We start from the raw sequence: 15,649 nt of genomic DNA, 5'->3' as shown, positions 1-15,649 counted from the left end.
ACTGCATGCGCTTAGGTAATTTCGTGCTTCACTATTTCGCAAAAATTCCTGAATATGCAGCGACCCAAAGAGGGCAACACGTGCTGTTGCTTTGCTGTTCTTCTTGTTGTTTTGTTTGCTGTGTGCTGTGCTGTGCTGTGTTGTGTCCTGCGTCCTGTTGTGGGCGCAAAAAGTTTAACAATAATAAGCAAATGCCCAAAAGCCAAAAACTTTCAGCCGCATGGCTACAATTGGCACTAAAACCAAGCTCGCACCCTGCCCAGCAGTCAGACTCCCGTTCATCCTCCTTCACTCTCTCCCACTCTCGGTAGTGTTGTTGGCGTTGCAAATACGATTAAATATGGCAAAAGTTGTGCGTACACACGTCGCCCATTTTATTTAGATTGCGCAACAAAGCCAAACGACAACAACAAAAGCAAGAGCAACAGCAGAAAGTATAACAAAAACATTAAGGTCGCTGAGAGGCCTCGCATTTTGTATACTCGCTCTAACAAGGCTAACACATGTTTCTGTGGCCAAAGCACAGCACAATTCTGTTAACAATTTTATTATTAAAATGCTGTCAGTGTGAGCGAGTGTGTGTGTGTGTGTTTGTTTTTGCTATCTCTCTATGTGTTGCAGAGCAATTTCCAGTTGGCCACAAAATGCATTAGTGGCTTACACTGTACGCTCTTCATTCCATCTCCCCTCGCATACGATAAATGGTGCTTTTAAAACTGTTGCCATAGATAAAGCTTAGAAAATGGTGAATACATGTTAGAATACTAATTATAATCCATCCATAGAATGGTCAGCCGCACTCGAAACAACAGAGCCAGAGCCATTGTTAATCGATGCGGCATTAAATAAAGTGCATGGATAATGTGGGCTTCAAATTGCATTTTAATTTTTTGAAATGACGTACGCTGAAAAAGAATGGTTGCTAGCTTAAAGATTAATGCTTAAATGCAACTTAAAATTAATTGAGAAGAAACACGAAACACTCTTTGTGTATGTGAGTGCATTCAATTCACTGTGAGTTTCGACTTCGGCAGCACTTGACATGTAATTATCGCTTATTAAGCTGCCGCTCTTCAAAAAAGAGAAGCAAAAAGGGATGCTGTGTGTGTAAATGCTACTTAAATATATTTAAATGTGGCTCTCCATTAAGCTTGACATGCAGCTATGCAGATATTGAGTCTATCTGCAAGTATTTATAATTATGCGACTGAAAATTGAGCCGACAGACAATAATGCAACAACAAAAAGTCCAAAATGAGCCGCACATAACAATGAATTTTAATTGCCAGCAGCAACAGCAGCAGCAACAGCAACAGCGGCAGCTACCGGCAATTGGTGTCGAAATTTATGCGTGAAAATTATATTCAATAATAATGCATTACAATTCAAGCAGTAAAGCAGCAACATTTTGTCATTAACTTGGCAACTCGATTGTCCGCAAAATAAAGTATTGTCTCACATAAATAACGCGCATTGTGAGACTCCATTTGATAAATTGCATTCACTGCATTAATGTTAATCGCAACGGGTTTAAAGTTCCCACTCGCTATCTTTATTTTTTTCGTTACTGATTCAAAGCGCCCACAGCAAGCGCCTGCATTAGACATGTGGTACACGTAAACACTTAGCTGACGCAAAATGCAGGTGTGCACCTCTCTCTCTCCTGGCCAAAAATACAGTTAGTAGTTGCTGATTTAGTTAATTTTGCAACGCGACACATTTGCCGTCTAATTTGAGTCAAAAATCATTTCGTGTCCATCACTTTTGGCTGCTTGCCAAACGGGTCATGAAGTGGCTCAGTGTCCAGCTGCCAGTTGCTGCTGTTTTCGGTTTCTATGCCCGCTACCCAGAGTATAAAAGGGTATACTAAGTTAGCCGTCTGTGAAATGTATGCAATAGGCAGAAGAAGGCATCTGTGAACCTATAAAGTATATATGTTATTGACCATGTCCATCTGTCCGTATGTCTGTTTGTCCGTCCGTATGAACACATATATTTCAGAGATTATAAGAGATACAATGGCTGACAATCTGGTATATTGTGCTCTCTTTGGTATATTTTAAATGTGGTGCATTATTAATAGACAAATGTATATGGATTTGGCATATTTTAACAATGGGTGTAACTCATAGTCGATATCAATATACATACCAAATATAGCGTATGATATATTTTTAGTATGTTTTCAGTATATGCATTTGGTATATACCGCACTGTTTTGCTTGGTTTCACAATGGGTAGTAATTATCAATATACCAATTATAGCCTTCGGTATTTTTTTGTTATGTTTGTGGTATATGAATTTAGTATATTTCAAAATTAATAGCACTCTAGCGGCATCTCACAGTCGATAACAATATACCAATTATTGCAAATGGTATATTTTAAGTATTTTTGCGGTATATTAATTTGATATATTATAAAATTAAAACCGCAATCATTTGCTTACAAAATGGGTACCGGGTATCGCGTAGTCGAGCACACTCGACTGTAGCTTTCTTAGTTGTTTTTTTCTGCTGCTGCTGCTGACGAAAGGGCTCATCATAATGTGCGCTAATGTGCATAATGTAAGCGACACGCACACCTGCACATCAACTCACACATAGACAGAGAGACAGGCAACAACATGCTACAGGCATTGGCAGTGGCCAGTGGCAAGCGTGGCACAAACGCGGAGACAGCAAACACGAAACAGGCAATTTAACAGGCCATCAACGTTGATGGTGCCGACAATGATGTTGTTGATGGCGGCAGCCAGTCAGCTTTCCTGCCTGCCTAACAATAACAACCAGGCCAATAACTAGAGCAGCCGCAACACGTTCAACAGCTGCCACTGTTACAACACAGTCGGCTAACAAGGCGTATACATAACATTTACAATATTAACCAAAAAATATTATTGCACTCATTACAATTTATACGCGAAAGCGCAACTATCAAGGTTACGCCAACGGGTCGTATGCGTGATGAATTGCTTTTGCATTTCGGGCATTCGCCGCTGTTGGTAATCGCTGTCAAACGGAAACGATAATGAAGCCCTATTCACCGCGTAGAGAGTGCACCTTGTGCCACAGGCAAAAGGCAAAGGCAAAGGCCAAGAGTCACGTCCACGTGCTGAATTCAAGTGCCAAGTGGCAACTTGTAATGCGCACGTAAAGGCCACGTTAAAAGGAATGCCTAATGTAAAACTTTGAAGCGAAGAGAGTGCTGAGAGCGAATTATCTTTTGGGCAATGCATTCATTCATTCATTATTGATAGCGCATACGACACGTTGCCACACAAACACATACACACACAATTATTAAGTGGCCTTAATTAGTGCGACAAAAGTGTTTGCCAATTGAGCTTCACTTTTGTGTTGAAAACTTTGTGGTCTTTAATCTTACACAGCTTACAGCAGCAGCACATTGTGTCATTTGAACCAGTCGAGCACCTGCTCTCTCTGCTTGCACTGCTTAAGCCGCTTTGTTTTGACCATTTGGCTGCTGTTCCCGCTGCTGCTGCTGCTGTGCCCTGTTCTTTGAGGCCAGCACTGCCACAAAGTGGCCCACATAGTTTTGCTTAACTCCATTTTTAAATTTCAATACCTCTTAAAAAGTTAGTTGAAGCAAGGTATATATTTTATAAATGTGTTCGACAGGGAAATTGAAAAGTATGAAATGATAAAAATGGTTACTTACATTGAAAGTCGATGACAACAAACTTGACAGCAGAAATATCTGAAAAAGAAAAACATATATGCTTTAGAAATATGTTCGACAGGGAAATTTAAAAGAATTAAATGATACAAATTTTTAAAGAAAAAATCATGAAGATGTCTAATATTGAATATAGAAGACATGACATTTTACAGCTCAAACTATTTAAAGAAATATCTGTAAAAGAAAAAGGCAATAGTTGAAATTACATTTGTGAATTTAAGAAATTCTAAAATTGTATTATCTTTATTATATATAAAAAGTTTGAAAATAAATTTGTCATTTTTGTAAACTAAAATGTTTAGAAATTTATATTGTTATCATTGATTACATTCGAAACAACAACAGAACTGTTGCTAACTACGAAAAAAAAATTCGCAGTTTTCTAAAGGGTATTTTTGAATGGTCATTTTTTAAAATTTTTTAAACTTGCTTTGGAAATATGACAAAAATGTTTGCAGTCTTTTATCCCAACAAAAAAAGCAATTCCCTTTTTGATAGCTTTTGACTAGTGAAATTTGGTGTAAGCTTGTTGGAGTTGACTGCAAGAATTCGAAAAGCATTTAAAAAGCAACTTAAACAGACAAAAGACAATCAAAAATGTGGGTCGAATGTGCGACAAATAAAATGAATAATTTAATATAAAGAAAAAAAGTAATAAAGGAAATGTTTAATTAGAAGGTATCGTAAAGTGAAGTAAAACTCTGCTCAAGCATCTCTCAAGCTGTTTTGCTTTGGCAGCCGCCTCAAACTCTTTCCTTACAGCGACGCGTCGACGGTGGCGGCTGCTTGTGGCACACACAAAAGCCAGGAAATTGAATAAAATTGCCATGTTATGATTATAGAAAGGAAGCGTGCAAGAGTCAGCAAAGGAGCAACGCTGGCAAATGGCAAAGGGATGCGAATTGCAACGTGCAACGATGGCAGCGCGAATAAAAAGTTTCCCGTTTGTGGCTGTAAAAGTAAAGCACTCTTATTCGGGAGAGAGAGAGAGAGAGAGAGAGAGAGAGAGAGAGAGAGAGAGGGGGAAGAGGGACCTTAACTAACTGTGCGGCTTAACAACCAACTGATAATGAGCCAGTTGACAGTTGCACTTTGGCCTTTATGGCAAAAACCATAATTTGCAGCGCCCAAAAGTCAGAGCAGACATTTTTGTCAATACGAGTATGCACAGCACAGCACAGCGCAGGCAATTATTATTATTATTATTGCTATTTTCTTTTTTTTTTTTCGTTTTCATTATTATTATTATTGCTATTGTTGTTGCTGTTGCTGTTGCTGTGCGTGTTAATAACGCGGGGAAATCAACGCAGCACAGCACGACGTAATATTAAATTTGTGTTTTAATTTTATTAAACAAGTGCACATCAATAACTCCACGCGACTCCAGAGCGACTTCAATTTCTGGCAAAGCGAGCAGCAAAAAAATATATGACTGCATCCCCAGAGAGTCCCTTGTGGCTGAGCGTTAAAATATTGACATCTGCTGCAGTTGCTCCCCCTTTCATCATCTCCTTCTCTCTCTACTCCTTTTTGGACGCCATGTCCAGCATCGTATCACATAACCAGCGACAGAGAGAGAGAGAGAAAGCATTTTTGTTGGCGACTTCGTCGCGCAAATAAAGCGTAAAATTCTGTTTTATTTTTCGCGCATTGTTTGTTGTGTGTCTTTTAAAAATGGAAAACACAAACAATCAAATGCATTTCACTGTGCGTAGTGTGTGTTCGCCACTCTTTCTGTGTGTGTGTTGTGGCTGCGTATATGCGAAAATGACCTTTAGCTTTCAGTGTCGACTGTGCAAAGTCACCACTGAAATACCCTGCGGAAAAATCAGCTAAGAGCTGTGTATAATTTAGTGTAAGTTAGTCCACTTTTTAAAATTATATGGGCAAAAGTAAAATTAGTGCCACTTTTATATTATTATAATAAAGAAGAAATTACTCTGTCATAAAAAATAATAAGAGCTTTAGACATTAGCGAAAATAATGTACAATTCCTATTATTATAATAAATAGCAAATTGTACTACTATAAAAAAATAATATGAACTTTAGACATTAGAGAAAACAAGTAAATTTTATAATATTATAATTAATAGAAAATTGCACTGATATTTAAATAATCATAAGAACTTTAACAAAAATTCTTAAAAAATATATTCATAGTAGATTAAACTTTATATTAAATTAATGTAAATTGTATAATAGTAGAGTTTAAGAGAAGTATTTTTTAAATCATTTGGCACTCCTGATATTTGGTTCAAATAATTATAATATTTGACATTTACTTATTACAAATTTTTATTCGATGGTCAGACTATAACTTTTATTCTGAAATTTCAAAAATCAAATTAAAAAAATTTTTTTTTCAATTTTAGTTATTTTTTTAAAATACCAATTATACTATTTCAGTATTCAGATGTATTAAATTTATATTTTGATGCAAAATTTCAAAAGCCAAGTCTAAACAAAATTTTTTTTTAATTTTGTTGTTGTTTTTTTTTTTTACTAATTATACTTATTCAATAGAGTATCTTATATTTAGACTATAACGCAGAATTTATGATATTTTTTTCCTCCCAAATTTCATTTAACTCAAAATCAAAAGAATATAGAGTATTTCGTGGCCAATCATGCAGCAGACACTTTTGACTTTGGTTTGTTTTTCAGCCTCAAGCTGTTGCGTTAATTGTATATTTAAATTTATGCTGTTAATTGTTGGCAACGCGTCAGGATGCATTGGCTGGCTCCTTTTAAGTTATGGCTTCAACATTGCGTCATCACTTCACGCTTCCTTCCCGCCATTCCCGCCGCAATGCATTTCAACCAGCTGGCGAGGCGACTGAGTGGCTCAGTGGCATCAAACTGCTCGACATTCATTTAATGAAACCTCATATAAAAATATAAAATACACACGAAAAAAATGGGAAACCAGAAAAAGCAAGGCAGCAGTCGGCAAAGTGCAAAAGATCCTGTTGGTTGGGACAAGTGAGTGGCATTGAGATGCCATCTTGATCCTTAGAGACTGTCGACTACAGATTGCACTTCCTTCCATCGCAGAGAGTCTGCGGCTGTGGCTTAATTAATTTCACTCCTGTTTCGATTTTAATTACATTTCTAACTCATTTCCCCAGGCTATCGAATGATTTACTACCTGTTCATTTTAAGTTGCGATATTAAACAAACAGTTGAGAAATAATATAATTTTTTAGTGACTGTTAAGTTATTATTCATTTTGTTCACATACCTCACAAATAAAGTATTTGGCTGAACAAAATTGAATAAAAATTCGACATTATTTGTAATTTTTATATGCTACACATTTTAATGAATTCTAAATGAATAAATATTATTTTCTCAGTAACCATTTAAAAAGAAATTACTAATTACTTTTTACCTTATCCAAAAAAATATACCAACAAAACAATTCTTAAACAAAGAAAGCAAGAAAAGAAAAACAGTGTGGTTTCATTCTTTAAATATACCAAATAATATACTATACATAAACTAAAATATACCGTAGCTCATATTTGGTATATCGAGGTACTACATTCGAAATATACCATAGAGAGCAGATTAATATTGTTTGATTTTATAATAATATGAAATGTTATAAATTCGAGTTTTACAAAGAAACTCTAAGCTGCTTTTTATTTTGCTGCAATTTGAATTTATTAATGAATAATATTAACGCAATTTCACAAAAGTTCGCAATGCAATAACAAACTAATCAAGAAATGCAATTGTTTGAACATCGAATAAGAGAAATGAGTAACAAACTACAACAAAACATTTTGAATGAAGGAATATACAATACACAACAATCAGGATTTCCAGACTCTGTAGCTAATCACAAAGGAATCCCAGCTGACGAATGTTGATGCGTATAAAGGGTATCTCGAGTTGCTCTGGCTGTGGCTCCAACTCCAGCAGTCGCTTGATATCATAACGCTTCACGCTGGACTTTGCAGCAATATACTCGATTTTGTCAGCCAAATCAGGAGCCAATGTTACGCCTGGAATTGAGGGCGTGGGCAACAGCCCGCAATTGGCAAAAGCACGCGAAATGTTGCGAGCGTGAGTGAGATTCCCGCGTCGCTTCTCGCCGCTGGCCACTTTGGGTGCTGGTGGCCAATAACGTGGAACAAACAATCCCTGATCTTTGCTGGCCTTTGGCGGCGTTTCTTTGATCTCTTTGCTGGGCTGCATTATGTTGCCCAAGGTCGAAGGCGCCATAGCACGTTGCATGGGAATATTCTCATCGCTTTTGCCCAAAGGTTTGCGCATCGTGTAGTTCTCCTTGTTGGCGCTGGCGGCTTGAGCCTTGCAGCGTTCATCCCACTGCTTAACAGTTGGTATATAACGACGAACTGGCTCCGATTTGTTCTCTGTCGATATCTCTAGCTGTTGTCCTGCCTTCAGCTCTATCGTTTGTCCCATCTGTAGTGTAGACTTAAGCTCTATTTTTGGTCCAGTCTTTAGTTCTACTGTCAGCTCTGGCTTTGCCTCTTCCGCTGGCTGCTTCACTGCTCTTTGAAGCGCCACATAGCGACCCGCAGTGCCACGCTGTTGTTGCGTCTTCGGCGGCTTTTCGACTGGCTTCTGATCAAGCTGCTGCTGCTGCAATTGTCGATCCAACTTCTGTTCCAGCTCTTGACGCATTTCGTTAAGTATACGCTCAATTTGTTCCTTTTTTATGGCACGCAATTTATCCACACGCACTCGCTCCTCGGCTGTAAAGTTGACAGCTTCGCGTGTGAGATGCACCAAGACCTCGGGCTTTTTCTCTTCCATCTGCTGCTGTTCACGCTGTCGTCGCTGTTCCACCAGCTTCAAGGCTTCCAAGGCCACTTTGCGCTCCTGCTCGCGACGCTTGACATCCGCTGGCGTCTCTTTAACTTCGATCTTCTCTCTCGGTGGTTTTTTGCCCACAATTTCGGCATTCAACGCGAGTGTTTCCTTTTCTATAGCTGGCAACGTTTGCTGAGCTGCAGACAGTTTGGCAAGTATAGCGTAAAGTTTGCAATTCCTTCATCCAATACTTACCTGGACGCTCGGCACGCGGCTGCTTGGGAAATCCCTTCCAGGGCAGCAGCAGCTTTGGCTGTATCGATTTGCGTTCAACTGGATGCAAATCGTTGTCTTCTTTCGTGCGTGGCACAAACTCCGAAGCATTCACATTGAGTAGACGACGATTTGTGGTGGCAGCTGTTGTTGTTTCTGTAGTTCTTGATGTTGTTGTTTGTAGAGCAGTCTCCTCGCTGTCGCTCTCGCTCTCACTATCACTCAATAGACACAGCAACTTGGGCATCGGTTTGCCCGTCTTTGCATACGCGGCACGACACTGGATTAAATGCTGCATGATTGTCCCAAGAAGTAAGCTCGTTGATACGTTTAATGAGTACGGGGTGAGAATTGAAAGCTACAGTTTGTCGACTGCTTCGATAATAAGCGAGCACAATAATAATAAATTTTCTCAGCAGCAGCAAACACACATGAACGTTTCCTTGTGGCCTGCTAAGCTGCTCGATATTTAAATTGGGCGGTGGGGGAGGTTGGGAGCAAATAGTTTAGCCAAGTTTTAAATTGCTAGCCAGATTGTTTGCACAATAAACGTGAAGTAGAAAGGCGAGGCAAACAACAAGTCGGTCAAGTGCAGTCAACTCGAAGACGACAACGGTAAGGACATTCAATAAAACGTTTGCTATTATTATGGGAACACACTCAGGCACACACACACACACACACACACACACAGAAGAAGAAGGAAAGCAAATGCAAGGCAATGCAATGAAATGAAATGAAAGAAACGCACAGAAATATGCAATTTCACCTCAATCACAGCTGTAAAAACAAACAAACAATGCAGGTAAATGCTGAGCTGCTTTACCTCACTCTCTTTGCCCCCTCCTTCTTCACCTTGCCACATGCTGTTTGCTCAGTGCAAACGCTGTGTGCGTTCCCCATATCAGTTTACTTGCTCCTGCTAGAGCCAGAGAAAAGTAATGCAATAAGTAAAATGTAATTACTGCAGCTTCTTGCAGCAGCTTGTTGGTTTGGCATTCGCAATATTAATCCTAACGCATAATATATGCATTTATATGTATTTGCCTGGTAACTAGATCGCATTAAACAAGTAAGAAAGCTACCGCTGAGTATGCTCGACTGTGAGATGCCCACTAAACATTTTTTTGTATAAAAGTAAAACAGTGCAGTATTATTCTTCAATAATACTGAAAGAACACAAAAATATACCGAAGGCATATCAATATACTACTACACTCAAAATATACCATAGAGCGGTCCTGTTAAAATATACATAATCAATATGCGGAGAAAATACTAAAATATACCGAAATATATCAATAGACTATTATATTTCACATATATAATAAAGTTTTATTCTTAAAACAGTCCTAATAAATATACCGCACTCTATAATTGGTAAATTAATATATTACATTCAAAATATACCATAAAGTAAAACTCTTAAACTACATACATATATCTAAGTAATATGCCGTAAAATAATCTAAAATATATCGAATGCTGTATTTGGTATATTCAATAAATATACTATTACATTTACAAATAAAACATAAAGGTATATTTGGTATATCAATAACATATACCATAAAGTATTATTCTTAAAAATAATCCTAATAAATACAGCGTAAAAATACTCAAAATATACCGCAATTTATAATTGGTAAATTTATATACTTTTACATTCAAAATATATCATAAAGTAAAACTCTTAAAATATATCTAATCAATATACCAAAAAAGAATCTAAAATAAATCGATAGCTGTATTTGGTATATTAATATACTGTTACTTTCAAAAATAACCTAATTCATATACCAACAAATACTTAAATATACCGAAGGAATTATTTGGTATATTTAATAAATAAACTATTACATTAAAAATAGAACATAAATTAAAACTCTTAAAATATATCTAATCCATATACCGAAAAGGAATCTAAAATATATCGAATGATGTATTTGGTATATCAACATTCTACTACTTTCAAAAATATACCAAATTAATATACCAACAAATATTTAAATATACCGAAGGATATATATTTGGTATATTCAATAAATATACTTTTACATTCAAATTATATCATAAAGGTATATTTGGTATATCAACATACTATTACATTCACTCAAAATATATTCCTCAATAACTTCTACAATAATTATCTCATCACAATCCAATAAAGCATCATAAAGACTTTAGTTCTTCACTAGGAGTAGCGGGTATAAAAACTATGCTTTAAATAATCATTTCGCTTTGCGGCTTATGTTTTTGCAACACAATAATCGGCGCATAAATGTGGCATCGGCTTAACGGTTCAGTTCTTTATATGCCATGTTATTGGAGCATCAAATTGAGGCTAACTGTCACACAACTTGTGCATTTTATAACTCATTAAATTGACTTTAAGCCAGTTTTTTTATATCTACTACCATTTTTTCGCGTTCGTATTAATCCGCTTGTTCAACTTTCATTACATTTGCGCTTATCTGCATAATTGAAATGAATGCTTAACGGTATTTGTAATTTAAAATACGAAATTAACAGAAGCTCAAAAGCGATTGAATATCACGACTGAATAATACCATATAAAAGAATATATTTAAAAGTAAATTAAATTAAATAATGTATTACTAGAACTTCCACAGTCTCATATTCAAGCCACACTAAACTGCCCTTTTTACAGGGTATTGCGACGTGAGCAAATGTGCAATGACACATGAAAAACACATCATTAATTCACAAATAACCAAATTAAACAATTAATTGCCAAAGACAAGTACTGTGACAAAAAAACGTAAATAGTAATAATGAAAAAAAAGTGTAATACAAAATTAAATATAATATATACATGTGGCGGAACAAACTTAATCATTGACAAGGGCAACAAATTTAATTTCGCATTTGAATGCACAATTTAAATGCATTCATTCATTCATTGGACTATTCAAACACTCGCATTGGCCTCATAAGTAATTAAAAATTAAATAACTATCACTCTTGAGCGTGCACAAAAGATACATGCACCCGCTGGCTAAATAAATAAATACAAAAAACAAAAAAAAAGAATACTCTATATATATATTACGTATACGCAACGAAGGCGAAAGTGGTTGGAGAACAAATGGAATAAAAAGCAAAAGCGTCGACAAATGAAATTCATTAACATGCTTCTAATTACACCAGACAATGGCAATGACAGTGAGTGGGCGCCAACGTTTTCTAGGGGGCGTGGCTGTTTTGTGTGTGCTGTGTGTGCATTTTGCATACAAATTGCCAAATTAATGAGCAAAACAGCAGAAGCAACAGCAGCCGCAGTAAATAAAAGCAAATAAATTTATAAATACAAACAAATACGACGAGTTCTTTCGTCCCTTAAAATGCGTGCCAAATTTTGAATCTCTCTCTGTCTCTCTCCCCCTTTCTCTGTCTCTCACTCGTGGCCGAAAATTTTTTGAACCGAATTCATAACTTTGCTGTGAGGGCTAATTGGAGGCTAAGCAAATATTTGCACTTCAATACTCAGTGCTAAATGGTTCGTAATGAGTACAATTTTTGAGCCCTCAGCTCGCTTACAGCGTATCATTTTAATAAAGAACATAATAACAATTTAATGAAGTTTCTTTTAATAAGAATTGCAAGCATAAAAAAAAGTCTAATAAAATTTGATTGACGATCAATGACAAGCGCAAATTTTATATTAAAATGGACGATTAAGAAAACCTCTGCAGTCAATGGTTTAGAAATAAGCTAGTGTTATTATCAACTCTTTCTTACATTTATTAAGCAAATAATATTTCCTTATGTATTAATGATAATAACTCACTAACTTATACAAACATTCTATAAAAATGAAAATCAAATCAACTCTATAGCTTAAGTCTTCTAAAAGATATATTGCGATTAGAAATATTATTGCGAAATGTAAGAAAAATCTTTTTTAAATGGAAAACTTAATTTCAGAATTGAAAATTTAAAACAAGAATTTATAAAAATTTGAAATATATTTAATAATGGAATACAAAACATTGAATATCGAATTTCAAAATAAGAATTTAAATATTTAATATTGGAATATTGAAATCGTTATTTAATTCTTAATGCAGCTTGAATCACGATATTTGCCTTTCATATACTAATATTTTTTCGTTTAGCAGTTTTTGTCAACCAGCTCTCGAAATAAACCACTTTTTGCTTGCTGTGTTTGCCTGCAACATTTTGCAGCTGAAATAAATTAAATTAGAGCGTTAATTGAATTGCGCAAATTGCACAAAATTTAAGCAATTTCTGCAGTTCTTTTAAGCGCATGCTTGTGCATTTGGAGTTGCCACTGCAACATGCTTCAGTTAATAAGCCTGTCTCCCCTGTCCAAAAATTGTTTGGTTGAAGGCGAGCTGCATTTTACGAGCTTAGCTTTTTGGCTTTGGCCAAACGATTTTGGGCACACCGCATCGCATGGAAGCAAGGTTAATCCCAGCACTCTCGGGGCGGCGCCATCGTCGGACACTCGACGGATCGTCAGGCATTCAGACATTCAGGCAGGCAGTTGCCCAGTCACCCAAATGCCACTTGCAAGTGCAAGGAAAGGGAAGGGGAAGGGAAGGAAAGCGTTTTTGAGGTATCTCTGATGGTCGAGTGTGGCGTATACGTAACCTGGGCAGGCAGCCGCAAACAGAAATCGAGACACATGGCCAACACACTAGAGTACACTCTAACATGTGTTGGCAGTTGCTGCTGTTGTTGTTGTTCTTGCTGTTGTTGTTCCTCTTGTTGTTGTTAATGGCGCTGGCAAACAAAGCCAGCAAACAGACCAAAAATCTAGTTCACTTAAAATTTCTCATTTCCTTCCGCCTGGACTTCAACCAGAAGCCCCTAGAACACACACATACACACATAAAATTGTAACAGGAAGCACACACACACACATACAGAGAAAGAGCCACAGCAAAGGAGCTGGCCAAAAAGTTGGCGGTGTGGCGGGTGTGTGTAAAACTTTATGTATGTGGCAAAAAAGCTTAAGTTAACAACTTATGCCCGTTGTAGAGAGAGAGAGAGAGAGAGGCTGAGGAGCAGGCTGATTGTCGCCAAACGCATTTAGGAAGGAAATTAGTACGTAAATGTCATAATTTGCAAAAGGACTTTGTGCACAGGATTATTAAGTCATTATACACACCCACACACACACATACATACACTAAGATGCACACTAACACATTGTGCGGTGGTCGTAAATGCAAATGGAAAGCGCACCTCAGAGTGCCTCTCACACATTTATTGGCCAGAGTCCTGAAACTGTAGCCGAAGCTAATCAAAATGCAAATTTCAATTTGCCAACTGCTGAACCAAAAGACAAAGAGCAAAAAACAACACGGAAAGAGAGAGAGAGAGAAAGAGAGAGATGGGAGAGAAAATGAGGTGAAATCGCAAAATTCAGTCAACTAAAAATCTTTGACTTTTTACCTGGAAAAAAAGAAACGAAGAAAATAATCATGAAAACGCAGTCAGCGTTGGACCCCAGGGCCACATTGAATGTCCCCGAACCAGGACACACTCAACACACACACACACATTTGCAGAGAGAGACAGTTTGTGTGGGGAGTGAAGGAAAGGGAGGAGGGGGACAGAGGTGAGCTGCCTCGCGGTAATCCTTTTCAATGTTAACTTCCGCTCCTGCCCACGTTGCCTCTAGCAAATTACTTGTATCCTTTTTCATGACTCGCTTGATTTCTTCTTTTTTTTTGGTTTTTTTTTGGTTGCTTTTCTTGACTTCTTTTCTTTGCTCTGTTACTGTTGCTTTGTTGTGTGTGTGTGGGTTGCCCACAACTTTTGATAACGTCAACAGCATTGAACACAGCCGCAAACCAACAAAAGCAACATCAACAGCAACGTTTGGCATATTTCTTTGCTTTGAATTTTTATTTGTTCTACATATTTTTATACATTTTGTTTTGTCTGAGTCTCTCTGAGTGGGCTCTGTGTGTGTGTGGCAAATCCCCAAGTTCCCTTTATGCCGCAGCGACGAGTTTGTCAATTTGTGGCAAATGCAGTAAACATCATCTAATTGACGTTGAAACTACTTTCCTCCTCTTTTCTCTTCTCTCTGTGCTTGACACATGTCCAATGAGTCTTTCTTTCTGATTCTGATTCTGACTCTTGTCTTGTTTTCTTATTTCTGCGCCCCACGGCTATTTTAATCTCTCTCTCCCTCTCTCTCTCTCTTTCGCTTACAGTTCGCTTGTCATTGCTGACAGCTGCCTGATTGGTCCAATGGGAAAGGGAAACTCGGCTGGCCACATTCAACATTCAACTGACTCTCAGCCAAATCGAAATCCCCTGACATGTCAGGCTTGGTTTATGTGCTTTGCATAATGCTTTTAATTGAGTGATGGATGTAATCAAATTGATATTGATACGACGACCATGTGCCATAAAACTCCAGTCAACTCACCAGTTAACAATTCCCATATATTTTTCTCTCCTTTGCCTTTTAATAGTTTGAGTTACGCTAAAAAAAATTACTTGGCTTTGGTTACTTTTACTGCAGCGTTGAAGCTGTCAACACATCCAACAAGTCTATCAGTCAAGTATCAAACGTCTTTGACACTTCCGCAAGGAAATACATACACATAAGCACACTCATACACACTAACACACTCTCATACACACAACAAGCGCGACAGCAACGCAGCGCACACTCAAGTGTAACTAAACCAAGGCTGTATTAACTTGAAGTTTTAGCGAACAACGAATTGCAAATACTCTGCAAATGCATGAATTATATCTAATGAATGAGCTTTAGAATTAAGTTAATGTTAATATAAATAAATACAATTTTATAGGCATAATTAGACATATTAAAAGAGCTTGAAAAATACCTGTTGAATAAGCCGAAAGCCTCAGCT

At 37.1% G+C, this 15,649-nt stretch overlaps 1 protein-coding gene across 1 annotated transcript; it reads right to left on the bottom strand.

Annotated features, from left to right (window-relative positions):
* Positions 1-7,354: 7,354 nt before the first annotated feature.
* LOC117565288 (golgin subfamily A member 6-like protein 22) lies at positions 7,355-9,167 on the bottom strand. Its single transcript, XM_034244316.2, has 2 exons — positions 8,745-9,167; positions 7,355-8,686 (listed from the first exon to the last, which is right to left on the bottom strand). The coding sequence occupies exons 1-2, from the start codon at positions 9,058-9,060 to the stop codon at positions 7,545-7,547; spliced, it is 1,458 nt and encodes a 485-aa protein (XP_034100207.1). The 5' UTR covers positions 9,061-9,167; the 3' UTR covers positions 7,355-7,544.
* Positions 9,168-15,649: the final 6,482 nt, after the last annotated feature.

The sequence above is a fragment of the Drosophila albomicans genome, chromosome 2L, assembly GCF_009650485.2.
Source record: "Drosophila albomicans strain 15112-1751.03 chromosome 2L, ASM965048v2, whole genome shotgun sequence".
In the NCBI taxonomy this organism is placed as follows: Eukaryota; Metazoa; Arthropoda; class Insecta; order Diptera; family Drosophilidae; genus Drosophila; species Drosophila albomicans.
This window is presented reverse-complemented; position numbering and strand designations above follow the sequence as displayed.

Bases quoted from the DNA above. Each gene is read 5' to 3' on its own strand.
- LOC117565288 (XM_034244316.2), bottom strand. From the start codon at position 9,060: ATGCAGCATTTAATCCAGTGTCGTGCCGCGTATGCAAAGACGGGCAAA. The intron at 8,687-8,744 runs GTAAGTATTGGA...AACTGTCTGCAG, and splicing joins GCCGCGTGCCGAGCGTCCAG to CTCAGCAAACGTTGCCAGCT.